A 26,633-nucleotide genomic window follows, 5' to 3' on the forward strand; every position below is an offset into this window, starting at 1 on the left:
TAAGAGAGGTTGGTTGTCTTTGGTTGGCTGTAGTGAGATTTGTTTATGTGTGTGAGGGGGTGGGTTTTTGAGGGACCCAGCTTTCTAATATAAATATGTCTTTGTTTATCATTCTGGGTATCCAAAGTAGCTGGGTAGTAAGGGCGGGGGAAGTGACCCATTATTTTACACTCATTTACTGCAGCGCATCTTTTTCTCTTACATTCTTTTTGTAGAACCAATGAGGCTATCCTTTTGGCTCTTTATGAAGCTGTTCACTTGAACCGAAACTTCATCACTGTATTGGCACAGGTGGGATGAAATTCCTTTTTCTGCACCTGAGGATTGGAATGAAACTAAAATAGCTTCAGCATGCTGGAGATAGCTGTACCAATGGACCTTGGAGCTCTTCCTGCCTTTTGTCAGATGTGGTGGTTTGCCACAAGAAGCAGGCTTTCTTCTGAATTTGATGGCTTAGGGAACAAATGCACAATGCTTATTTGTTTCTTTTTGTTATCCCCCCCCCCAGTCTGAGTACCTCTGAGCCCTGAGGGTGAGATTCAGACTAGTTTGTTACTGAAATGATCCTGAAGCAAGATGTGATAGGTCCCTGGTGACTACCAAGTGAGGAAGGATGCTTCAAGCTAGTTTAAAACTGGAGGATTGTTTGTGCAGTATTTGCATACCAAATGGCTCTTCTTTTACCCTAGTCTTCCCCAGGTTAAGTGTATATTGGTGGGAATCAACACTCTGCAGGCAAGGATATCTAGTCCTGAAACAACCTCAGTTGGGCCTGGGAAGGCAGAAATTGCTTTGGTCCCCTAGATTTAAGGGTATTAAATTGTTCTGATCATCAACTAGAGTCGAAAACTGTTCTATACTTTTTTCCCTACTCATAAGGTCTTTTGAATGTTGCTTTCAATCTCTGGCCCTTCTTTTTTATTTAATCAACCAGTAGTAAAAAGCCTTCTGCCCTCTCACCTGATTTAAAGGTTACTGGCATGGCTGTGGCATTTCTAGTCATCACTGCTCCTTGGTTTGTGCTCTTGTAATATTCTCTAGAGCTGCATATGTTTTGGCTTTCTTCTGCATGTTGGCTCTTGTGAAAAGCTGAGTTTTAATTTTTCTGCTTGTGCAGTTCTTGCAGGATTGGCTTCTGTACTGGAGTGCAGTAAATGTAGTGGTATTTTATTAAGTTTGCATCAATTGGGGTGTGTGTGTGTGTGTGTATGTTAGCATACAGAACAGGGCTACTTTTCATGTGTGTTTGCTGGTATTGGGACCACAGCTAAAACTTGTGTAATTCATATGTGTTTAAGTTGTTTTGCTCATATTGTACATGTGCACAGGCTGGAGACTATAGAGCAGAGCTAAACGGGGAGGGTATATGTTGGTCTAGTAGATTTTTTTGTCAAGCTATTGGGGAGTTGTTGTACCATGCACAAAATTACATTGATAGATGTGTTTTAGAAATGAGGTGCCAATGTGCTGCTGCTAGGTGGTGCTGTTATCCCTTAGCTGGCTCGGGAGTTATAAAACCTTATTATAGCAGCATGCAATCGTTTTATTGCATGGAAATAGAGTTGCTTGCCTGTAATATTTTCAATGGGCTGTATGTTTCAAAGCTTGCCCCAGAGATGGCTTTCTGAAATTGGGTCTACAACCATTGGCAATGTGCTCTCTTACAAAATGGGCTGGTAAGAGCCCATTAATAAACCAGACTTTCTAGATGTCTGCCATGGCAGACCCCTATGTGAACTTCCATGAAACGTTGTGCAGTTAAAAGCAGATTGGTAGTTCTAGAACACATTTCAAATCATTGCTCTGCTTGTTGCCGGGAGAACATTTGAAGATGCATTGATATGAAAGGCGTACTCTGAAACAGACTTCATTACTTCACTGTTGGATATGAAATAGAATAGTATGAAACCTTGCCTGTTCTCATGAATGCCAGTGATACAAATTGAACCCTATGGAGAATAAAGTTAAATCAGAAATTAGATTGGGGGGGAGGAGGGGGCTGCTGGCTGAGATGAAATGCAGAGAAGAACTAGTAGAAGAAGGCAGGGGAAATCTGTAACTGCATTATTATTTATGTAGCCCTGTCCTCTGGAAGCACCTGGGTTAAGCAGCTGGGTGGCAACGTGATGCATTGACTTGCTCTTTAAGGAGAAATACATTAAGATAGGAACTATAAGGACAGGAGAAAAATGCTGCTTCAGCAGCAACTCTGTATTTTGGAGGGTGTGAGAAAGAGAACGTCCCCCAATTGGTACTGTCAATTCAGTTGTTACAAAATAGTGAAAGGCTGAATGGGGGCACTTTCCAAGTTTTTCTATTACAAACACCAACTCACAGATTTCTGTAGGGATTGTAGGTCTCATCAGGTTTATCAACAATGCTGAGCTTAGAATGAGGGTGCAGCAAACAAAACTTACGTTGTACGGTATGGGCCACGTGGAACAGAACTGATCTACATGTGTTTGGTTCCTAGAGTCATCCTGAAATTGGTTTGGTGACCATGCCAGTAAGCCCAACGACTCCGACAACTCCAGTCACTCCTCTTGGGACCACACCACCTTCTTCTGACGGTGAGCTCTTCTGCATATGCTCCAGTTGCCTGCATCTTGATGTGTTTATACCCTGGGAAACATAGCAATTGTCCTCACTTTGTCCAGAGAAAACTTAAGCTTTTGTAGTTCAAAGCCAAGGTTTTCAATGCATCTGGAACCCCACCAAGTGTAAGAATGAATCACAGCATGATGGCTTCATGTGGCTGGATCATAAACTGACCCCAAATGAGATTTCCCCTGGATCTGTTTTTATGATGTGGGAAGGCAGTTGTCCTTGGTAAACAGGAGGACAATACACAGTTGCATGAGCAAAGTTGTGGGTAGTTATCCTGGAGAAAATAGCATCAATTGTCTATACTGGACCTCACGGTTTCCCTGTGTATGTGTGTGTGCTGACTTCTTTATGCGTCACAGATGGTTTAATGGCAGAATGTGAAGGGCTTGAATAGAGCTCAGTTTGTAAGCATCTCTGGGTGAGAGCAGTGTGTGTTACCCTCTTGTCGCTGCTATTCAGGTCACTCCGATATCCTAGCAGAAGAGCATTCTTCTCTGGGAGGATAAATTCTTCTTGGTTGCCATGGATATCAAAAGCCTCCATTTAAAAAAAATCATGTCTTCTACCTCTGCATATGTATTCCATATGATGCTGAGGGTTGGGAGCTGCTTAGGCTTTCTTTCAAATTGTTCACTGCAAATGTATCCGCCCACACACTTTTTTAAAAATATACAGCAGGCAGAATTTGTGCTTACCTTCATCTCTCTCTGTCTTTCGCAGACGGCTGCAGACAGGCATAGTGAGCGCCGCCTTCCTACTGCTGGGAGGTTGATTAACAATAGTAGAGTAATTTTAATCTTGACCTGCATCACTACCGTTAAAGGTCTTTCTCACTGTTGCTTTTTATTTCTCCTTTGTCCTTTTAGTAATCATGAGCATGAGTTTGCTTTGCTCCCAAGATTTCTGGCTCATTCTTTTTTTAATTTTTTTTAAGCATGCCAGGATTACTCCACCTCCTCAGGCCTTGCAATTTAGTAATCATTGACTCACAATTGGCAGTATACTACTTCAAAGTGGAAGGTCACTTTTCCTTTTGGTTTGCCTCAAAAGGATTTTGTTAAGCCCCCCCAGCCCGTGTAGTTCTGGGTTCTTTACCAGCAACTGGAGTTGCAAACAGGCTTACAGTCCGAAACCACTTCCTCTGCATCTTGCTTGTGACATGGACTAAATACCATTTTCAGTTTTTTAAAAAAAATTAAAAACCCACGCTTTCTTTCATGAAAGGGTCAAGGCTGCAGGGGTTGAGCTATGATAAATAGTAACTTTCTACACAGTGATTTAAAAAGAAAAGAAAATGACCGACCTTTTCCTGCTTTTGCGTGAACTGTGTCTAAGGTGACCGTCACCATGGTTATCCTAAGTGCTGATTTTGCTGGCTGCTGTTAAATATTCATTCACGGTGTGCATCATAGCAGCTCCAGAAGGATCCATTATAGTTGTTGAATACATATTAGTTAAATCACTGAGTGGATTAGTGCTACTATGGGGAGGTTGTATAGTTCTGATGGTAGAGGGAACAGCTGAGCTGAGGGCCCTGTTAGCAGTGAGCTGAGAACAGCTTTCTTGCCTGTTAAATGTGGAGGAATGACCTACTGGACAAGTTACATAACTGGGCTGACCTCTCTGAAACTGTCATATTCTCATGATTTCTCTTTGGATGTCCCAGAAGTGAAGGCAGCAAGACATGTGTTGGGCTGGCAATACATATTGCTTGGCCATTATGTTACAAGGCTTTGATGGGGAACTTGTGGATGTCCAAATATTGTTGGACTCCCATCATTTTTAACTGTGCTGGCTGGGACTGATGGGGAGTTCAATATCTGCTGGGGCCACATGTTCTCCATCCCTATTTGAAGGGCTTAAGTGTTCTTGTTTTTGTTTAAATCCAGCAGTGCTAGAAATGCCCCCACTCCAGAAAAGGCACATAAGACTTTGCTGTACTGGTGATCATTAAATGGAAGGGAAAGGCTAATGGACATCCAAGCCTTGCAATGCTGTTAATGACCAAAGAAATGCACATCCTTCCTGGAAGCAGCAGAGATGTGGGGGGAGGAAGCTGCTGTATAGAGCTTGACATCAGGGTTCTTGTCCCATACTTAGATGGCAACATTTTGAGCAGTAGTGGAAAAGTATGTACGGATATTGCAAGGAAGAGAATGGAGAAGTATGCAAATCCCAGAGAACAGAGTTCAGTCCTTCTCTTTCTCTTGTTCCTTCTCCTTCCCTCAGTGATTTGGCCCTTTCTCTCTCCCCTGCTTCCTCTCAAAGGGAGCTGAAAAGTTGATGCGGATCCCAATCCCTCCCCCCTCCCCCCCATCAAAAGGAGCCGTGCAGCTGATTCGGATCCCGGTCTCGCCTGCCTCCCTTCCCCCCTGTCAAAGGGAGTCGCGCAGCTGATGCAGATCCCAGTTGTGCCTGCCCCCCCCCCCAGTTGTCAGAGGGACCCAGTGCCAGGGCCGCTGCTGCAGCCGGGCCGGGTGGCAAGTGATCAGGCAAGGAATGTCACCGCCCCCTGCCCCCATGAGCAGGCCGTGGCGGCAGGATCCAGTGCTTGGGGGGGGGCAACATTCCTTGCCCACTTTATTTAATCCTGCGATTCACCAGGATCACTCCCGTGATCTACTGGTCGATCGTGGTCGACAGGTTGCACATGTCTGACCTACAACAACTGGAGAGCTACAGGTTAGCTAAGTCTGAGTTAGGGCCATGCCTGCAGAATAGGATATTAAGCAGGGTGGCAAAAGCACTACAAAAATGTGCTTTTATTGGAGTATTTCCTGTGGCATTGGTTGTGGATGGTCTTACCACATTGCGGGAGTGGGGAGTTGAACCAATGAACGTTATTTTTTATTGACATCAGGACTGGCAGTGGTACTGCCTGGGACTATAGAAAGTTATGAACAGAAATACCTGTAAGACTGGATGTTTCCATAACAGAGGCATCCTCTTTACCTCCACTGGGAGAGCTTTCGAAACTTTGTGCTGGTGATTAGCAAATCTTATCTGACCTTTCCTAGTTATAAGCACCGTGGAGCTGCCTCTGGATGCCGATGTGCAGACCAGCAACCTGCTGATAACTTTCTTAAAGTACAGCTCCATTGTAATGCAGGACACCAAAGGTAAGCATTTGTGTTGACACAGCTTTACATTTCAGAAATTTGCTGGAGGGTGGGGGGAAAGGGGATGTTGCTAGTTGGTCTGTATACAAAAATCTACCTGGACTCCCTGTGGAGATGAAAGTGGTTCACGCTGAGAGAATGAGCTGGTTTCTTATTGCCAGATGGCAATTACTGGATACTAGGGAGCCCTGGCGCTGAAGGGAGGGAAACCAAATATAGAATAAGAAAAACTGTAGTTCATAACCGCCGGAGGAGTCTCAGCATGCCCTCCCTATGAGGCAAAGCGCATCCAATTTTCAGCTATATCGGGGGAGGCGGCAGAGGCTTCAGTGCATAGAGTATGGCATTTCTAAGAGTGCCCAAGAGGAGCAGTGCAAAACAGAGCTCTGGATGAACCTCTATGTATCATATTTCCTGACTGGCAAAGGTAGCTTGATGTGGGCTGGTGAAGGAAGGCTCTGCTGAGTGGGCAAGAAGCTTTGACTTTCTTCATAAAGTGGGTGATAATTGGGTCGTGCATGGGTTTAGGTAGTCTGCCTACATCATGGTTTCATAAATCACAGTGCCTTGTACGTTGGCATGTTTTCTTTCCTCTGTATTTTAACCTTTTGCAGACCATTTGTATCACAAGATAGAAATTTCTGGCATTAGCCCACTACATTTTGCTTAGCGTCCCATTTTTGGCAACATGCAAAAATAATCTCCTGAAGAGTTTAAGAGAGAATTGTAGCTATTCCCTACCTCCCACCCTTGACTAGAGTCATTTGGTCCTTTTTAAATTTCCATTACAGTTTATGTAGCTAAGTGTGAAGACATTAAGCAGCACAATGCAACTTTTTGTTATAATTCCTTTGTAACATCCTGCAACAGCAATTTTAGCTGGGCCTGGGTTCTTTTAAATTCAACAAAATGTATCTTCTGAGAAGACAATTACATTGACTCCCCCTTTAAAAATATTTGAGATTACTTTTAAATTCTTTCTCTTTTCAGTTTTTTTAATCAGAGCGTAATTAGTGTTCTAGGTTAATCTTTCTAATGTGTAGGTGGCTGAAAAATTGAATGCTGTCTGTTAAGGATATGCTTGGCAGGGGGTTGGACTCGATGGCCCTTGTGGTCTCTTCCAACTCTATGATTCTATGATTCTATGTTAGTTCACCTCTACCAATGCTCAGTCTAGTTAACATTTTATGAATTAATTCCCTTAGTTGTTACTCTCATTTGGTGTTATCTGTTAATGTTTCCTGGTTCTGACTTTTCCTTGGCTTGAGATAGAGAAGAAAGCTCCAATCAGGAAGCCACTGCCTGCATAGAAATGGCATGGTAGCAGAACCTCCCTCTCCCTGTCACCTCGTCTGTTACCTAGGACCAAAGTCAGTATCTACACCGGGGTAGCTGTGTCATTTTTATAATGTACTTATGGTTTATAAAGAGGAGTAAGATGTGCTTATACTAAAGTACTGCTCTGTGCAGCTGCAGATCCATACCCAATGATGTGCTGTTGAACATATTGCATCACTTGCAGTATGAGTAATCTGAAGAGCAAATGCTCAGTATAGAAAAGTAATGCCTGGCATGTAATCCCAAAGGAAACACGACTGTGGCCACAATGTCTTGCAGTGAAAAGATAACAAGGCTCCAGAGTGCTGGGGCTTTCTTTTTAAATTGGTAACACACATGGCCTCAAGGGATGGCAATGTTTAAATGTACTTGTGTGCCATTGTCCTTTACATGTACCCACAGACCTGGTTTGTCATGAAAAGCCATGCTTTATTGTGATGGGAACGGGTTTCAGCAAGTATTGGGCTTGCATGTGCTCTCTTCCCCTCCTCTTGTACCATGGCTGTAGAGAGGAGATTAGAAGCTTTTTCTTCCATTTCGATCAATCATAGCTTGTTGTTTCACCTATATGTGAAAACTGGTTCATCTTAAATAAATATGTATTAAAAACAAGTCAGATTCATAACCATGGGTTATAAGCTACCTTGTTTGAACAATTCTTATTTGAGATTAATCACAGTTTTAGATTTGGACATAATGCAGATTGCCGTTAATCAACAACTTCCAATTTCCTCATTATGGTTGCATCAGAGAAAGACGTAAGATGTGATCTGATAGCTTCCTTTGGCTTGTTCCTGGCATGATAAACGATGGCTTATTGTGATGTCCAAAGCTGCCCACAGTTTTGAGGTTTTCACATTTATCTTTTTTAAAATGACTCTTTGTCCCTAGTGAGCAGAGTTAACAATTGGATCCACGTCAAGGCTGCCCACCACTCTTCAAGGCTCTTCATTGTTAGCCAGAAAATCCATCTCATTGTAAAAGGCTTTACGAGGCCAAAAGAGGATGATAAGAGCTCTGCTAGATCAGAATGAAGGCCCATCTTGTCTACCAAGTGGCCAACCAGATGCCGATGGGAAGCCAGCAAATAGGACTTGAGTGCAACAGCACTTTCCCTGCCTATGATTCCCAGCATCTGGTATACAGAGGCATATTACCTGTGACCGTGAAGGTAGACTATAGCTATCATGTCTAGCAGCCTTTAGTAGCCCTAAATTCCAGTGCTATTTTACTAGAAAAAAGGTTCTAGAACTAGGCGTGATGATACGGAAGAGAAGAATGATGGGAGTTGTAGTCCAACAACATCTGGAGGGCCACAGGTTACCCCCCACCTTAACGATAGGCTCTGGGACAAGAAATATTTCTGTACTAATAGTAAGTCTAGTGGCTGTGTTACACAGACACAGTGGAAAAGATTAACATCAAAGATGTAAAGAGGGACGATGAAACCAGGATTAATAGCACAAGCTTTATTACAGATCTTTGGAGGTCTTACAGTTTCTTGTCTAGGGTAACAACTTTAAGCGTAGAGCTGAAATGCTACTGATGCCTCACCTCTTGCTCTGCTTTTTCTGCTTCCTGATTCACCTATTGACCCTTTGGCACATCAAGGTATAAGTGGCTCATGTGGGACCTGCTGTTTTTCATTTTCAGATGAACACCGGCTCCACAGTGGCAAGCTCTGTCTGATTATCTTGACCTGCATAGCAGAGGTAAGCCCCGCTGCTGGTGTCCTGTATCTCATTTACATATGCATTAGCCTCTAGCCTGTGACCTGACGCTAAGCCTGCATTCCTAGCCCTCCTTTCTTTAGGAAGTCGAATGATAACTAAGGCGGTATTTATAGTTAACCATGTGCTGATGGTCAGCTTCCCAAACAAATCATTCCGTTTTGTCCATTACTTTTATTCTGATACTGAATGTTTGGAGCAGTAAACATGAGAGATCGTGTGTGTGTGTGTGTGTGTGTGTGTACACTTATGTGTGTATGCAGGTTTTGGTGTCTTCGGGTGTCTTCCCGTGTAAGAGTCGGGGTGTCTGTGCGACGTTTCGACGAGGTCTCACTCGTCATCTTCAGGCTGGTGCTTTCGGCTTCTTTTTATGTGTGTATGTGTATATACTTCTGCAGAAGGCACTTGACACAGGTCATCTAGGAAGTGATACATGATTACACATTTGTGCTTTCCAGTCTCCTAGAGGAGTCCCATTCTTCTATTGGAAAAAGTATATTTATTCAAGTGCCAGCTAATAGTTGGGGTTCTGTTTTGTTTAGCCCTACAGCAGCTCATTCTGCATCAATGCTACCCAGAATCTTGGTTTTTAAAGTTTCAAGAGGCCATGAATTCCTATTATTTCCATTTCATCATCATCATCATCATCATCATCATCATCATTATTATTAAAAAACCCTCAGCAATTAGCTGCTGTCGATATCACCTAAGCTTACTTGAGAGGAATGTAGGTAGTAGAAGACAGAGTTATTGTCTGCTTTCAACCAGGGCAATGTTTGACTGTGGAATTCAAGGAGAGCAAATTTGTTGCCATACTTGTGTTACATAGAACATGATTTGATTTAGAATTGAAGCTAAAATGAAAGCTGACTGAGGCTGCTGAGCCATCTTCCAGCAGCTCAAGCTGTAATAACTCCAGTGACAATGAGTCCATTGGAATGTCGCCATAAAGCTTTCTATATACATTATTGTAAAGAAGCTTCTTTGTGAATTCTGCAGAGTGCATTACAATTTTCCTGACACTTTCCTGCAGAGATGAACATCAGAAGGAAGCATCAAAATGCATCCAGTTTTTTGTGGGGTTTTTGAGCTGGGCTAGTCATCCATATGGAGAATCTGCATAAAAGTATAATTTAAAAGCACGCTTAAAAACATAATAAAAAGACTGATAATTACCGGTCGTTATCTGTATAATATTTACTTGGCAGTTTTGCAAGTGTTTACCTTTCATGACAGTGCTACCTTTCATGACTGTAGTGTTTTTTCTTCCTTAATAGGACCAGTATGCTAATGCTTTTCTGCATGATGACAACATGAATTTTCGAGTAAACCTCCACAGAATGGTGAGTCTTTCTCATTAAGTGCCTTGGTTTACCAGACTGGTGTGGACTCTTAAATTGGGTATCATTCATGCATGGTGATGCTTCCAAATATATGAAAACCTACGTAATGTGGAGTGCCTGGTGTGCTCTGGTCCATGGGGTCACGAAGAGTCGGACACGACTAAACGACTAAACAACAACAACAACTTAATGTGGATTAAACACACTTTAATAATATGTTTAAATAATTGAGATAACTGAACAGAATTTTGAAATGTAATTCTAGTGTGTTAGAATATCATAAATTAATCCTGGAAAGACCCATATTAACATAAGGTTTCAAAAATGCACATCTCTCATAGGGTCACTTATGATTTCTATTTAGCTCATGCATAAAATTGTCTTTTCTTTTTTGTCATGGCCCCTTAACTTCAGATACCAATGGTCATATTGGTTATCTGGCTGTGAAAATCTTCTCTTCCTGACTTGTAGATAAAACATCATAGCCAATGATTGTATGAAAATCTGCTACCTAGCTCAGTATTTTTTTCTCTAGCAGTGTTGTTTATGGACATTGTGTTGAAGGACACAATAGGAGGTACAGCCTATCCAAAACCCAGCCTACAGATACCCTAGTCTTTGCTTATAGCCAAATCAGTAAAGTGACCAATGAGACTGTGTGGAATGGGAGAGGGGGAAAGCCATCCCTTTGGGCAGCAGTTTTATTTGCATGGAAAGCATTTGAGATAATGTATCTTGGGTGTCACTGCTGCATGCCACATGACTATTTTATCTCCATGTGTTTTGAAGCCTATGAGACACAGAAAGAAAGCTGCTGACAAGAACCTTCCCTGTCGGCCTCTGGTTTGCGCAGTGCTGGGTAAGTGTACTTACTAGATTTGGTCAGCAGCTATTCCGAAGATCGGTGTGTGTGTGTGTGTGTGTGTGTGTGGATTTATTTATTTAATTTGTATATCATCCTTCATTTATAGATCTCAGGGCAGTTCACAACATGAAAATACAAGATAAAAACATAAAATACATAAAAACAAAACAAGAACAGAAAAACCCAGGCAAACCAATAACCCCCTACTCCCTCCCACAAATACATTTAAAAGGGTATAGGATGTTAATCAGCCAAAGGGCTGGTTGAAGAGAAACGTTTTTGCCTGATGCCCTAATGTATATAATGAAGGTGCCAGCCGAACCTCCCTCAGGAGAACATTCCTCAGTACTTTGCCAGCTAGGCATTAATTCTAAAATGTATTTCATTTACCAATATGGCATCTTCTTGCCTCTTCTCTGCCTGCCCCTTTACTTACTTTGGGCAAGGAGAAAAGCGAGTCTTTATACATAAATCTTAACTGAAATTGGCTACAGAGTAATGGAACACATTTGTTCCAAAGAGTTTCAGAAGCTAATGGAATACTGTGTTGCCAACTTTCCTTAGCTGGATAATGCACTAAAATCTAACATATTAGTGCTGCACATAAATAAAATTAACTGCTGATGACTTTAAATAAGAGGCTGGATGAGCTGGTGTGGATAATTGAATATAAGAATTCTTATATTCCGCTCTACTCTACAGTTCTTTGAAAATTGGTAGGAAAGACAGGCAAATATTGGCAAAAGTGTCTGGGTCACCTTGTCCACTCTGGAAAACATTGACAAAAGGCCAGAAATAGAAATTGAATATTTCTGAAACTGTGTGATGCCATTAGACTTTATTGACTCAGTGACACAGGAACAATTTAAGCTATTATTGAGACCCTGTCAGATTTATTGTGCTTTGGAACATTCTCCATAGATGTAAAGCACCATTTTGTATCTCATTATCTAGTGTAAAATAAATATGGCCCCCTGTCACAGCAAATTTCTGAAACTTGTTTTTTGCAGGAATTTTCCACCAGTGACAAGATTTGAAATATGTAGAATTCTAGCCCTCAAAAGTAGCTTTTGATATGGATGATAAGAGGAAAGTTGGACAACTGTTTGAAGGATTTGATGCTTGGAAGTTGAAAGGCATACACAAACATGGCTTTTAAGGCATTCATTTCCCACTAGTATCATCTCAGGTTTTTGGAAAAGAGAATAACCACAGCCAGAACTCTCCATACGGTCCCTTCCCACTGCTCATAATTATAGTGTGTTATGTCTGCATTGATGTTAAAACTAGGCAGTGCAAGTTCACGATCTGGAAATGAAAACTTAAATTGAATATAAGTCCAAGGTCTTTGTCATAGTTTTGTCATGATATCTATATCCTTTCCTTCTAGATCTGATGGTAGAATTTATCATCACACACATGATGAAAGAATTTCCCATGGATCTTTATGTGTAAGTAATAGTTGACTAAAGCATATTGAGGCATTTATTAACAGGCATCGCTTTTTATTTTATTTTTTAAAAAAACAGAATGATTTCCCTTCCCGAGGTAATTTCAGGAAACTCCCTAAGAGTTGTGCTTTTGTTCAATGTGCCAAGAAATTGAAATTGAAACGAATTCCCATTCGGAGAGTTTTCCTAAATTACTTAATCTTGAGCTGGAAAGTATTTCAAAACACCAGGCAAGTGTGTGAAGCATTGTCCAGCAGAGATGGTGAAACACGGTGCTAATGGACTATAAAAGGCCAAAAAGGAAAGCGGGGGCGGGGGGGGGGGTAATGCTTTGATGCCTGTGCATGCAAGAAGCCACTTCATTTTACCTGGCTTATCAGAACCATGTATCATATGTAGCTCTTGAGATGTTCTTTCAAAATTCTTTTGAAGGACTATTTGAATGTCAGCAGCATCTAACCTTTGTGTACTGTGAGAGACTGGGAGATTAATCAAATCATTTATAATGCTTCATTTCCCACAAATGCATTTGTGCTCGAAACAGTTTACAAAAAAAAGTGTTACTGTTACTTTGCAATAGGTGAAGAACTCAGAAGTGATTATCTTTCAGCCTCCTGGCAAGTGTGCTGTGTGGTTGCTGCGGGTTATTATCTGCAGGTTATCATCCTATCATCTCTATGAATCCATTGCAGGCGGTCCCTTGGAGATTTGGTACAAGGTGTCATGCCAGCTTTATTTCTCAGTAGCGTTTGAATCAGGAGAGTGTATCTCTGGATCAGTGCCTGGACTTGGTGGTAGTCTGGGTAAGAAGAAACTGACTTGGTATCCTGGCAAGACAGGCATTGTGATTGGTTGGTTTATGAGTTCAGATAATTGGTCAATTGCCTGCTTTGGACAGAGTTGTGCTCCTCCCAAAGGATCAGGTTTGTAGTGTGAGGTTACTCTCTTTGTCACCAGAGATGGACCCCAGTGGCCAGGAGAGACATTTTCTAGCTTTGGCTGATCAGATAGCTATAACTGTTTCTGGACCAGGGTAGCCTGACAACTGTCAGCCATGTGCTACCTATATGTGGATGTAGCTCTTTGTGGAACGGCCCTTGAGGTTAAGCTGGAAGCTGCAGCTAGTGCATAAAATGACAGCTCACTTTGGCTGAATATCACCATCATATTAATGGGCTGTTGAAATAATTCCATTGACAGCCCAGTACCTAACTGGCAAAGTTCAAGGTCCTAGCATGGGTGGAAAAAGGCCATATACAGCTGGGGATGAGGATACTGAAAACATATTGGCATCCTTATATACCCAGCAGTCTGAGCCAGTGTAGTGTGGTGGTTGAGTCCCGGATATAATGGAGTGGGGTGGAACAGGTGCACTACCTTGAGCTCACTGGAGGACAGGTGGGATATAATCTCAATAATGAAATAATAATAAATATAACTGATCCCTACATTCTGCAGGAGGGGGAATCCTGAAATAGCATCTTATAAGGAGGTCTGTAGTGGAGCAGCAGCTATCCACTGGAACTCAGACAGGCACCATCTTCATTGTCTTTTTTGTGTCTGTTAAAAACTTCCCTTTTTCAATCAACTTTCCAATAGGAGATCTTTATTTGACTCAATATCTGTATTGGATTCCAAATGGTTTTAACTGTGTTTATATATGTACTGATTTGTAATTGTTTTATGCGTGCAGTTGGTAGCTATTTTTATATATGCAGTTGTTTTATATATGTTGTTTTTGTATTGTGAAATTTTCTATTTGTTTGGTGAGATCACTTTGATATCCCTTTGAGGAAGCAATTCCGAAATTAAATAACAATATCACTTTTATGCAGCTGGCTCTTGAAAATTTGCCAGTGTTCCTGCACTGTATATCACAATTACATGCTGCTTATTTCATTAGGCTTTCCTCTCTATTTTCTCCAGACGCTGCATTCAAATAGTGCACAAGCTGCTTTGCTACCAGAAGAAATGCAGAGTGAGGCTTCATTACACTTGGAGGGAACTCTGGTCAGGTAATTATTATTATTTGCTTGCTTTCCTCTCTTCTAGTACCAGTTTATCCTTCTTGTCCCTTTGCAAGCTTGGTGTTTTGTTGTTCTAGAATCAGAATTACTACAATAACTGAAGCGTGTTGCCCATTAATACCATTGTCCTGTACCTTTCGAAGCATGATTGCACCAGGAAGTATAATTGTGGGGAAGCAAGGAGCAGGAGACGTAGCTGTTTAAATCAAGCTGTATGAGTGGTTTTCTTTAGGTCGAGCTTCCTCCATATCAGGTGAGAAGTTTCTATATAGGATCTGTTCTAATCGCTGTTAAATTTTAGAGCAGAAATAGGTGTGATCCCTAACAATTGGGTGCTATTTTCCAAGTTTGGTTCTCCCTTTTGCCCCTGTAAGTTTCAGACAGATTTACTTTGAAATCTGATTTCATTCTAGGCAATCCCCACTCCTACTCCTCATCATTGGCTACTGCTGGGGGTGGAGAAAGGCAGGTAATATTCAGGTTTGCCTGAATATTAAAGAGGGGCAGTGGGGTGAGAACTTTGTGTCAGGCTACTGTGTCCATACTAGCCCTAATCCAAACATTGTAGCTCTGCCCTGGGAGATTTAAACTGAAATGGGGCATAGCAGTACTTAATAGACAGGCAGTGGACTGACTTTTGCCTCTGGAGGATGAAAAGGATTGAGCTAATCGGTTTGTCTAGCTTCTAATTCTGCCTTCCTGTTCTATGCCTGGAAGCAGGACCAGCAAGTAATTTTTGAGTACAGCTAACTGTGCCCTCACCATAAAAGTTTCCATGCTTTAATAAAGAAGTTGTTATAGAAATGGTCTAGTCCTATTATATGTCCTGGGAACAAAGCTAATGGCTTGGTTTTTTCAATGAAACTCTTTAGGGAAGGGCAATAGGGAAGCTGCGTTAAATTGTTCTTAAAGCAGAGCTTTGTTAGATGGCTAGCAGTCTTACCTCTATGGCCAACTGCAGCTAGGTGAAAATACTGCTGTTATCTGATTCTGCCTCAATCAGTTCACATTTCTTTTTGTGACATGTGGCTCCTTTAGGTTTTCTAAAGCAGAGTACAGAGGGTGATATATCTTTTCTCTATTAATGAATTAGCAATATTTCTGTTGCCCTTGCTTTTGTCAGAGCTGTGGCTGGCACTGAACATTATGAGAGCTTTCCCCTTCTTTCTCACCCTGATAATGTTTTTTGCTGCCACTTGGTATGAACTTGCATATCACACATTTTGCATTTCTAAGCATTGCTGGGGGAGGGCAGAAATGTGGGGCTGCTGCTTTGGATAAAGGTAAAGGTAAAGGTACCCCTGCCCGAACGGGCCAGTCTTGACAGACTGTGGGGTTTGTGCGCCCATCTCACATTTATTGGCCGGGGGCCAGCGCTGTCCGGGGACACTTCCGGGTCACGTGGCCAGCGTGACATCGCTGCTCTGGCGAGCCAGAGCCGCACACGGAACGCCGTTTACCTTCCCGCTGGTAAGCGGTACCTATTTATCTACTTGCACCCGGGGGTGCTTTCGAACTGCTAGGTGGGCAGGCGCTGGGACCGAACAGCGGGAGCGCACCCCGCCGCGGGGATTCGAACCGCTTTGGATAGCAGCTATGAAATATGTGTAACATCAAGCTCTGTTCAGTTGCACTTAAAGACAAGGTTGATTCATATGGCGAAGTACCATACCATTAGCTAGTGCTTGTCATTCTTGGAATGAATAATAATCTGACAGTTATCATTTACCCTATACACACCAGTGGAGCTATATGCGTGTTCATGCAGCTTCTAAAAATACTGCTTGGAGGGCATGTGTTGGGTTGAAATAAATGACAGACAAATGACAAGTGTCATATGGGAGGGAGCATGACTCGGGGAGTCCCTTTTATTGAATATTACAGCATTGCCACATGTGTGCTTGTTGCTGATTGGTTAATACAAATACAATGCAAGGGTTGCATATAGGCATTAATCATCAATAGATTAAAGGTTGGGAAAGGGAACACAGAATTGGACAGGTATGAAAACCTCCTTATTAAACTGTTACTAGTGATTGATATAGCAAAACTTAAAAGAACATAACTATCACATTCCGTAGATGCGGTCAACCATGCATTAAGAACAGGTCAGGGTACGATGTTTCATGAACTCAGTGTGAACTAAACATTCTAGGGTGGGTGAGGAAGGAATGCTTCAGCTTAGAGCAGTTTGCCAGACTCATGTGCAGAAGCAAAACTTCCCATCATTCCCCCCCTTTTTTTTGCGAGATGTTGCTATGTGATTTCAGGGCGAATGGGACAAAAATACTTTGGGATATGTGGTTTGCCAGCGCATGCCCGAAGTAAGTCTGCCCACATTTCCCCTATTATTTACTGTTGGTGCTGCCACTTCGCAAAGTAGGCAGCAATGATTTTATTAGGTGGCTGAGGAGGAGAAAGAAACAGACCAAAGACGCATGAGACCATGCCTCTGGCATTAAAATCAAAGTCCTCTTAGTTTAATTTCTCCAGCTCTAGCTTTAAATATCTTTGCTTTACTCCTGTTTACAATAGTGGAAGACGGACCTCCTTTTTGCGTCTCCCCGCTTCAGTGCCAAGATCAAAGTCTTTTGTCGATCAGAGGGAATCCAATCCTCTGATCTCCCGTTTTAAAAATCTTACTCACGGGTTGTAGTTTGTAATCCGAATTTCCAAAGGAAAGAGTACAGCGCTCTCCGGCAACAGCTGCGCGGCTTCACTCCACGGAAGTAGCGATCGACCCTCAGCGCCACGCCACCCCCATTCTGCTCCGGAGCCCCTCACGGGGTTCCCTTGCTAGCAGGGGGGGTGCTTCTGGCGCCCGCCGGGTCCCACGGCCGCAGGCTTCTCCCGCCTGCGTTTTTTTGGGGGTCTCCGCTGCACCGTAGCGAGGAGACCCCCAAATTCCGCAGAGCTTCTCCTCCCGTTTAGAAGGAGACTGCCATTGCCATTGGCGCCGCCTCCGGAAGTCTGTTGGAACTTTGTCAGTCCCCCCCCCCATATTCACGAAGTAGCGCGCTGAGACTTTTCCAGTCGAGTGAAGTACAGGGGTGGCTGCGTAAAGGGATCTGGCACGTCGAAGGTCATCAGATGTTGTGCAGAAGCAAAACTTCCCATCAGGCATGAAACATGCAATCCTAAAGGCTTCCAGATATCCTCTCCTGTTGGCTCTCCAATTTGTTTCCTGCCTTTGCTCAGGTCAAAAGCAAGTTCCTCTTATTGCCAAAACACTGGCTTGTTGCTCCTAAAACACTTCCTATGTATTTCAACCACCAGATCTGTCTCCTACTGTATTGTGTATCTCCATTCTGTTCTTCTACACGCCCACACAAAGTTTGTGTTTCTCTTGCTCCACTTTCTTCTTCCCCTACCTTTCTGTTCTTCAGAACACTCCCAACAGGGAAACATTGCTTAAGCCATCATAAGGGAAGCACATCAGGGTGGTGAGACTTGCAGCTTTAGTTGCAAGGAAAGCCCTCACAGTGTCATACAACTAAAGAAAGTTAGATCAGCATATGCAGCACAAAGGTTTCTTGGGGCAAACCCCACATGTTTAGACAGTAGCGGTGATCAGGGACATCCTAGCCTCCCATCCAACTTCCTGTTTACTTCGGAAGGCCTAGGCCTTCATGGTTTCGTATTCTGGTTTGGAGGGAGTCCTTAAGTCACGGTTTCCCAGTTCAGATATTCAGAGACTTTCTCAAGAAGCCAAGATAATTTTTCTGAAGCCAGATGTAAAAGGGACAAGGAGCGAACACGCGGGCACAACAAGATTTATCAGATCAAGATTGGGATGGCCAAACCAGGCCCAATATGTGTCTTGTATGTGTGTGTGTGTGCTGAACCTGCCCTAGCCTAGGGCATACATGTTGGCACCCCCAACATAATGCATTGTATGTTAAGCTGTCCCTGAAGATTGTTTGGAAATGTTAACTGTCTAGCTGTCCTGTTTTTAATTAGTTAACTGGAACACATCTTTTCATTGTGAAAAGATCTCTGCCTGTTTACTTACAGGCATAATTCAAAGTGCTAGTGCTTCTGTACAGCCAAAACAGCTTGGACCTGAAGCCCTAAGTCTTTGAAGCAATGTGGGAAAGTGGATGCTTTCAATGGGGAGTGCCCAATTGCCCCCCAAGCATGCTGGGAAATAGCCTTGGCTAAATGTGGGGAAATTTTGCAATGTCTTCCTGTACAGGATTCTAAGCTTGTACTTCGAAATGGATCACTCAATATATCCTCGCACACCTCTTTTTAACCATTTACTAGCGATTGCCTGGGTACATAAGTGGAAATGGTCAGACCCATCCTCTTATTGAGAGTAGAAAGGGAAGGTATGGAGAGGTAACCTTCCGGCATAAATTAATTATGTCAGATAAGAGATCCATGTATCCCAGAATAATTTATTTCTATTTGATTTTCATTCCTGGATTATGCTGAGTAATCTCTATGCAATATCAGCATATTGTCTTTTATTGACAAATATGTTAATTTCACCCTATTTTTGGTATTTGGTGGTTCACTTTGATGTAGTGTAAGATTTGTTCTGTAACTTTTTTGCCTTGTCCTGTTCCTGATGTCCAAACCTACAGTTTGATTTTGTTGTACATATGTTGTCTTCGTTTGTATGGAGGAACTTCTCTCAATGAAAACAACATTTAAAAAACAAACATTGGGATGAGGGTAATTATTAACTTGTTAATTACGAACCTGTTTGAAATCTGATCTGCTTCAGAGGCCCTTCTTCAGGTGCCCTCCTTGTCAGAAATTAGGTGGATGACAGCTGGGAAGCGAGTCTTTTTAGTAGTAGCTCTCCATCTTTGAAATACTCGCTCCAGATAAACTCAAGAGACATATAATGCTATTTCATTTAGGTACCAGTTTAATGCTTTTTTCCTTAACAATGTTTTTTTAAAAATTATGCTTCGCTATCCACTATTTTTGCTATGTTTATGTTATCTGTGTTTAATAGTGTTTATAAAATAATAATAATAATAATAATAATAATAATAATAATAATAATAATAATAATATGTAGTTCTATAATTTTACTATTTGAAGGCTTTTTTAAAAAGTCAGAATGCAATATTAACAATTGTGATGAATAAAAAATATGTCATCATTTTGACTAGCCTGGATAGGGGTGTTCTGATCTGTGGTGGCATGACCTTTACAACAGCAGAATTTCCACTCTTGCTTTGTTACTCCAGCGCCAAGAACACACATTTTGTATTGTGAGTATCAAGTGTATTTGTCAGACAAACATTGGAATAAAAAATAGAAATCAAAACACATGGATAAGGCATTGGTGCAATTTAAATCAATCAATCAATCAATGCCACTTCAAGTGCTGCATTTTGTTCAGGATAGCCCATGTTATGAAGGGTGTTGATAACCTAGCACTTAAAACAGTTGTATTGCCTAGGCGCTGAGGATTTACCCACAGCACCACCCGCGTTCCCAGTGAAGGTTCACTGGGAACGCGGGTGGCGCTGTGGGTAAATCCTCAGTGCCTAGGACTTGCCGATCGCATGGTCGGTGGTTCGAATCCCCGCGGCGGGGTGCGCTCCCGTCGTTCGGTCCCAGCGCCTGCCAACCTACAGTTCGAAAGCACAATTAAGTGCAAGTAGATAAATAGGTACTGCTTACTAGTGGGAAGGTAAACGGCGTTTCCGTGTGCTGTGCTGGCTCGCTAGATGCAGCTTGTCACGCTGGCCACGTGACCCGGAAGTGTCTGCAGACAGCGCTGGCTCCCGTCCTATAGAGTGAGATGAGCGCACAACCCTAGAGTCTGGCAAGACTGGCCGGTACGGGCAGGGGTACCTTTACCTATTGCCTTCACTGAAGTTCTGTATGTCCATATTTTTAAAGTAAGAGTACTTATGTAGATGTTAGCACAGTTTATGACATTCAGTGATCAGGTGGTAGATTGCAGAGTATCCATTCACGACAGGCATTTCTTCTGCCTGTGGCGTTGTGTGGCCAGGCACACCTCCGCTTTCACTTATGTATCCCCAGCTCCCTTTTGGCAAAATCCCATTGCTTTCTTGGCTGATTGACAGCAAGCCTTCCAGCACAAGTAGTGTCCCCTGGTAATTGCCTGCCATGTCCATGAATTCTGGGGGAGACTGTGCCTCAGGGAAGTTTGATGCACTTGTTTGTAAGAAAAGAACATCTATTTCTAGAGCAAACTCTGAATCCATGAGTATCTCTCTGGAGGACGGTGCTGATACCTCGCTGTCAGACCCTATTTGTAAATAACCCTCTCTCTCACCAAGTGTGTTTTGATCACTCTTGTGTCACAATTTGATTGGTGCTTAGTGTGGCTGGTTCCTGCATTCTGGTTAGCAAACAACCCCCTGCTACTCCCTTAGGAGATTTCTTCCTGGAGTTTTCCTGCTTCCTGCCTTAGAGTAGTTGTTGTTAAGACATCATGGTATTATTACAAGTATAATGTGCAGGCCTCAAAAGAATTGCTTTGGAAGTGGAAAAATAGAAATATACTGACGCTGCCGCCTTAGGGCAATCTCAGTTGCTTTATGTGGAAAGTGTGTCTATCCACAAAGGGTTTGACCAGGCTGTGTTTACCTGATGGCATTCACTCTGGCAATAGTTAATTCTAGTTGCCTGTTGGCATTAAGGTACAAACCAGAGATCCTAGTGCTACGGTCTGCTCAGCTAGCTAGGTGTGCCTCATGCCACTGCCTGTGATGGCCTTTCAGTAGATAAAGGAACTTGAGGTTTCTGCTTGATTTTCTTTATTTAACCTGGTTGGTATTGCAGGAATAATACCTGTCTTGTTTCATCTAGCTGTCATTGAGCATTGTAAGAAGGGTACTCTGGCTGAGTGAGCTGAGCCACTTCTGAAAGATGTCAGTATTTTTAGAAGTTTGTTGTGAAGAGTGGTTCACCAACTCGCTGCTCAAGCATTCTTAAGGAAAATAAGCTTTATTTACTTCCATTTGTTCTGCCTTTGACTATGGACAGCAGTTGAATCATCTTTATTCCATTGTGTATTATTTTTGCACAGTATTATTTTACTCTGTGCGTATATGTACATACTCTATATCATTACTAAAATTGTACCCCAGCCTCTTCTCCCCAGTTTACCCTCTAGATTAAGTGCCTCCTTCTTTCAGTTTTGTCTCTTAGCCAAAGCCCTTGGGTTCTTCTTAGCCAAGCCCTTGGCTCTCTTTATTGCTCTCTTCAGAGCCCTCTCCAGTTTGTCTAATATACTGTATTTTTCCATGTATAAGACTCCCCCTATTTTGGGGGACTCCAAATTAAGAAAACACCCTCTCAGCACTACCCGTGTATAAGACAAGCCCCAATTTTAAACCTAATTTTTGGTGAAAAAACCTAGTCTTATACACAGAAAAATACAGTATGTTCCTTCTGTATTGGAAGTTGATTGTGGTGGAAACTCTTTATTGAGAAGCCTGCAGGTGGAAGCTGCTAAAGGAGTAGTTTCTCATAACTGATTTAATTATTGATTTTATTTGCATAATTAACCTTCTCAGAGCATTTAGTCTAGATTTTGTCCATTCTTTTGGACTTATTTCAGCTAATTATTGCCCCTTCCTCAGCCAGACAGCTTGAGGAATTAATATCTTACCTGTGGGATCTTGCCACCTCCCCCTAGAGGCCAGTGCATATGTAACATTTGAGATTATTTTTAAATATGGTAAAGAAATTGCAAGTGGACTAGAAGATGCTCTTAGCTCATTTCTCTCCACCACCCTATTCCCCTAATCTATCTTAATCTGTTTTCAGTGTTGAGAGTCACCACTACCTTTAGTGATTAATGCCAACTAGAATTTTACACTTAGCCTTAGTTTTGGTTAAAGTTGAAGTCTTCCGCTGCTTAGACATATTTATCTGAATACCTCTGTTTTGAAGAAGATTTGCTTACTAGCACCTGGATGGACTTTCTGCCAGCAGTAATTCAGTTGTCTCCATGGCTGCTCAGAAGTTCCTGTGGTTCCCCCTTCCTTTCTCCTGCTGCTGGACTATGGGCAAAAAAAGCCAGTCTGGCTTGTCATGTCATCTGAACCTGGGTCATGGTTTGTTTCCAAACAAGCAACAAATAGTAACCAAGGTTTGTTCTTGTCTTATCATTTGGGGGGGGGGAGCACTGTAGGGACTTTTGAGCATTGTGCACCAGCATGCTGCTCATTCATGTTAAGTCATAGTTTTTTATTTAAGCTATGGTTTATTTAAACTATGGTTAGTGTGACACGTGGACTGGGCCACTGAGTCAGAGAACATACATTTGATGTCTAGATTTACATGCAGCCTTGCATGACTTAGCATTAACTTCTTTGCCTGCAACAGTGTGTTGGTATTTCATATATGTTTCATTTTATTTTTAACACTCTCCTAAAAAAAGAGAGGTGACAAACAGCATTGTGGATGCAGAAGGGATTTTCTGCATTTTGAAAATCACCTGGGAAGGCCTTTTGTTTCCTTTCAAAAATCTGCACAAAGTCCATAGTTCTCTTCTGCTTCTTCTCTTCTGAAACTTTGACCCTAAACAGGAGGTAGAATAAATCTGAGAATTTTTCGTTCATTCAGGAGTTGAGTGCTGACATTAGGAACTGACACAATATGCAGTATAGAGGAATGGATTTGGTAGAGCACCTTTGGTAGAGATGTTTGGTTGCCGCCTCTTTTTCTGCTTTGAGAAGTGGGGCATCAGTAAGAGTTAAAAGTCCTGGAGCTGGAGTTGCCCCTGATTTTTCAGAAAATAGGCAAATAAACCCCCGTCTCTAGAGTGCCATGAAGGACTTAGGAAAGTTGCATTTAGAGACTGGACCTGTGCACAATGCCTAATCTCTAACTATATTGTACCTCAATAGAGATAATGATTTTTAGCACATCTTATACAATTTCAGCAGGGTGTTTCCATGTCTTTCTACCTGACCTGCTTTTGCCAAACAGTTATATAAGGTTTTGGCCTAGTAGTAAGAAGAGGCAAGCAGTAAATCCCACGAAGATGTTCTCTGTTCTGTTATACCACCAGCACCTGCCTTTGATGCAGAACTTTGTGCAAACCTTCCTGCCTTTCTTTTTTCCACTTTCTTGAATTTCTCCTCTTTACCCCCACCTGCTTTGCAGCTTGTTCAGATACCAAGAATGAAGTATAATATAGTCTTTTCTGTTAGCTTCAGGTTTCCATACTATCCTGAATGAATTGTGCAGCTTGGTGTGGGTTCTATAGCTAGATAGTCAGGAAGTGGATAGTGGCTGGCCAAATCGCATACCACCCTTCTCAGGGGGTTCTCACAAAGGGAACAGGACCCCAGCATTTCCCCCTGCTATAACAGACAGCTCAAAGCTCCTGCTGAGTACTGGAAGTGCCAGTTTGCAGACTTAGCAGAGCTGTGTGAGCTGGAGAGCCATACAAATTTGCAGCCATCTTAATAATAATAAAAAAAGATTGAGAAAACAGCTTAAAAGCAGGTTACCCTACTTTTTTTCTTTGGTTGCTTTTATCCCAGTGAGAGGAAATTGAGGGAGAGTAGTAATCTGGGCAATTAGACGAAATGCCAGTGCTGTCAGTTGTGGACACGGCCTGTAACTTTTGTACTGAGCTTCTAGTTTGCTCTTGCTTCCTAGTCTGGGGTACAGGTGGATGTTTTTGGGTCTTTTTTATATTAAGAGTTCAAATGGTAGCAGCCAGAGGAGGAGCCCCTTGAGAATGAATGACGTACGGAATACATTTTTGTGCCCCTAAGTGGTGTAGTGTTTAGTCTCCTGCCTTTCTCTTTCTGTCTCTTTCTTCTCTCTCTCCTGCTGAGTGTTCAGCAGTTGGGGGACCTGAAATTGCTCTCAGTGCTTCAGGGAATGAGGATGCTAGGATATTTTGTGGCAACCTGTGACAATTCAGAAAAGCTGGTGTTTTTCCCCCCTTTGGAGATGCATAGATCACTGAGACTCTGCTGTTCTTTATAGCTGGGGTGTGTGGACGTAGCCAGGATTTATGTTAGAGGGACAGGCTTTATGTGGGGGTGGGGTGGGGCAGAACCAAGCTATCTACAACACGATTGGTCAATTAAGTATTTTTATTTATTGATTTGGGTGCGACAGATGCCACCCCCGCCCCCGGCTAAACCCATGCTAAGCACCAACCTAGATGACCACCAACCTAGATGGCTTTAAAGAGGATTAGACAAATTCATGGAGGAGGAGACTGTTGACATTATTAGCTATGATGGCTGTGCTGTGCATCCAGAGCTGGAGGCATTAATGCTTCTAAGTACCAATTGCCGGAAACCACAGGAAGGAAGAGTGTTCTTGTGTTCGAATCCTGCTTGCAGGTTTCCCACAGGTATCTGGTTCTGTGATAACAGGGTGCTGGACTAGATGGGCCTTATCCAGAAGACTTCTTATGTTCTTACGTCCTGTACTGGCTACCTATCCTGAGCCCAGTTCAAGGCTGATGTTGACATACAAAGCCATACACAGCTTGGGGCCTGATTCTCTCAAGGAGCACATCTCCCCTTTGTATGTTGAGATCAGCAGTGGAGACGTTTCTGTCATCCATCACTGGGTGAGGTGCATAGTGTGGTGGCATGGAATAGGGTCTTCTTGGTGGTAGTGTCCTGTCTCGGCAGTAGCCTCCCCTATAAGGTACATCTGACACCACCATTGTTCCTCTTTTAGTTCCAGTTGCAATACATACCGTTTTTTCTGGGCTAATATTGGTTGTCCAATTAGTGTACAAATTTTATTTTATGTTACTGTTTCTTGCTTGTTACATATTAGTGTGGTGTTACTGTTGCTTGGATGGTGTATATTGCATGTTGCAGTTTTTATTGTTGTTTTAAGTGTAACCCAAGTGTTCTCCATGCCAGAAGCTAGTAGAAGTAGGATCATTTTAAAATAAGAGTTCAGACTTTCAGGGTAGAGATTTTCAGATTCTCCACTAAAACTGAGCAGCCTGTGAATCAGACCTGCCAATAAACAGCCACAGGCAAATTGCACTTCTGCAGACAGTTGTGTGGTGGAGCATTCCATGCGCTTGAGCCAGCGATCTCTGTCTGTGGAATTTCTTAAAGCTGAGCCAATGATCAAAGCATATTATAGCTGCTCATGTGAGAAGTGTCCAGTAAACCACCATCACAAAGACTCAGGGCAGCTGTCTTAGTCCCTAGCAGTGATTGCCTTGGATGGTGACATTCACCATGGAGGCTTAGTTACCTTGGAAACATGTTTTAACTGCATCTCTGCTCTGAAGAACCCATTTGAAGCTACTCTTCTGCCCTGAAGGCTGATGCCTCTAAGTACAATATGGGCAGCAGACTCTTTCAAGCTGGAGACAGTGTGGCATATAGGGCATGCCCACAGTCCCCAAAGCACAATTCATTACACTAGCAAATGAAGCTATAAACACAAGACTAGGTATTAACACAGAGAGGCATGTTAATAGCATGAGGACAGTGGGTGGGTGCATGTTACTGCAGCGGTGAGCTCATTAGTGCTCTAAATCTGAGGGGAAAATGTTATCTTCTAAATACAAGGATGAAATGTGTAGGTTTTTTTAAAAAGGAATTTGCAAAGAAGTTGTCTTTGGTTGTCATGGTTATATCTGTGATCACTAGACCGAGATGGAAATTGCTTCTCTGCCGTATTTGCTTGATTATGTTTTGGCCTAAGATGAGTTTCTAAACATTTTATCTGTCTTTCTGTGATTAACCTGATGTACACCGACACCGGTAAAATAATACTGGATCATGTTATTGGATCATGTGGCCCTCACTATCCTTCAGCTGTTTTCAATCATATCCAAAAGATCAGAGAGCCCCACCTACCCTCAGTGCCATGGTTGGTTCTTACTCCTCTCTTGTTCTATCATCTTCCCTGCAGTTATTGACTTGTGGCTGAAATCTGTTCCAAATGGATGAGTATACACTGGGCAGACTCCTCCTCCCCCCACCTTACCCTGCTTGTGTTTTTATCCTACTAGTCATATTAACCTGGCCCACCCAATGCCCTATTGAGTAACTCATTAGACCTTCCACAACGTGCCTGATTTTTAACATTGTCTCATGACAGAGGATAAATTCTGAGCATTTCAAGTCTCCAGATCATGGGTAGGCAAACTAAGGCCCAGGAGCCGGATCCAGCCTAATCACCTTCTAAATCCGGCCTGTA

General features: G+C 42.4%; 1 protein-coding gene across 7 annotated transcripts in view; it reads left to right on the forward strand.

Annotated features, from left to right (window-relative positions):
• The window catches only part of ARMH3 (armadillo like helical domain containing 3), a 126,774-nt gene that overhangs the window by 25,674 nt on the left and 74,467 nt on the right, over positions 1-26,633 (forward strand). For all 7 annotated transcript variants that reach the window (XM_082223437.1, XM_082223441.1, XM_082223442.1 and 4 more), the window contains 8 exons: positions 216-291; positions 2,474-2,570; positions 5,625-5,726; positions 8,718-8,776; positions 10,072-10,137; positions 10,927-10,996; positions 12,393-12,453; positions 14,380-14,468. In XM_082223437.1, the coding sequence (XP_082079563.1) occupies positions 216-291; positions 2,474-2,570; positions 5,625-5,726; positions 8,718-8,776; positions 10,072-10,137; positions 10,927-10,996; positions 12,393-12,453; positions 14,380-14,468 (620 nt within the window). The remainder of the gene's footprint in view (positions 1-215; positions 292-2,473; positions 2,571-5,624; positions 5,727-8,717; positions 8,777-10,071; positions 10,138-10,926; positions 10,997-12,392; positions 12,454-14,379; positions 14,469-26,633) is intronic.

This window comes from Podarcis vaucheri (genome assembly GCF_965113315.1).
Source record: "Podarcis vaucheri genome assembly, chromosome: 5".
Lineage (NCBI taxonomy): Eukaryota > Metazoa > Chordata > Lepidosauria > Squamata > Lacertidae > Podarcis > Podarcis vaucheri.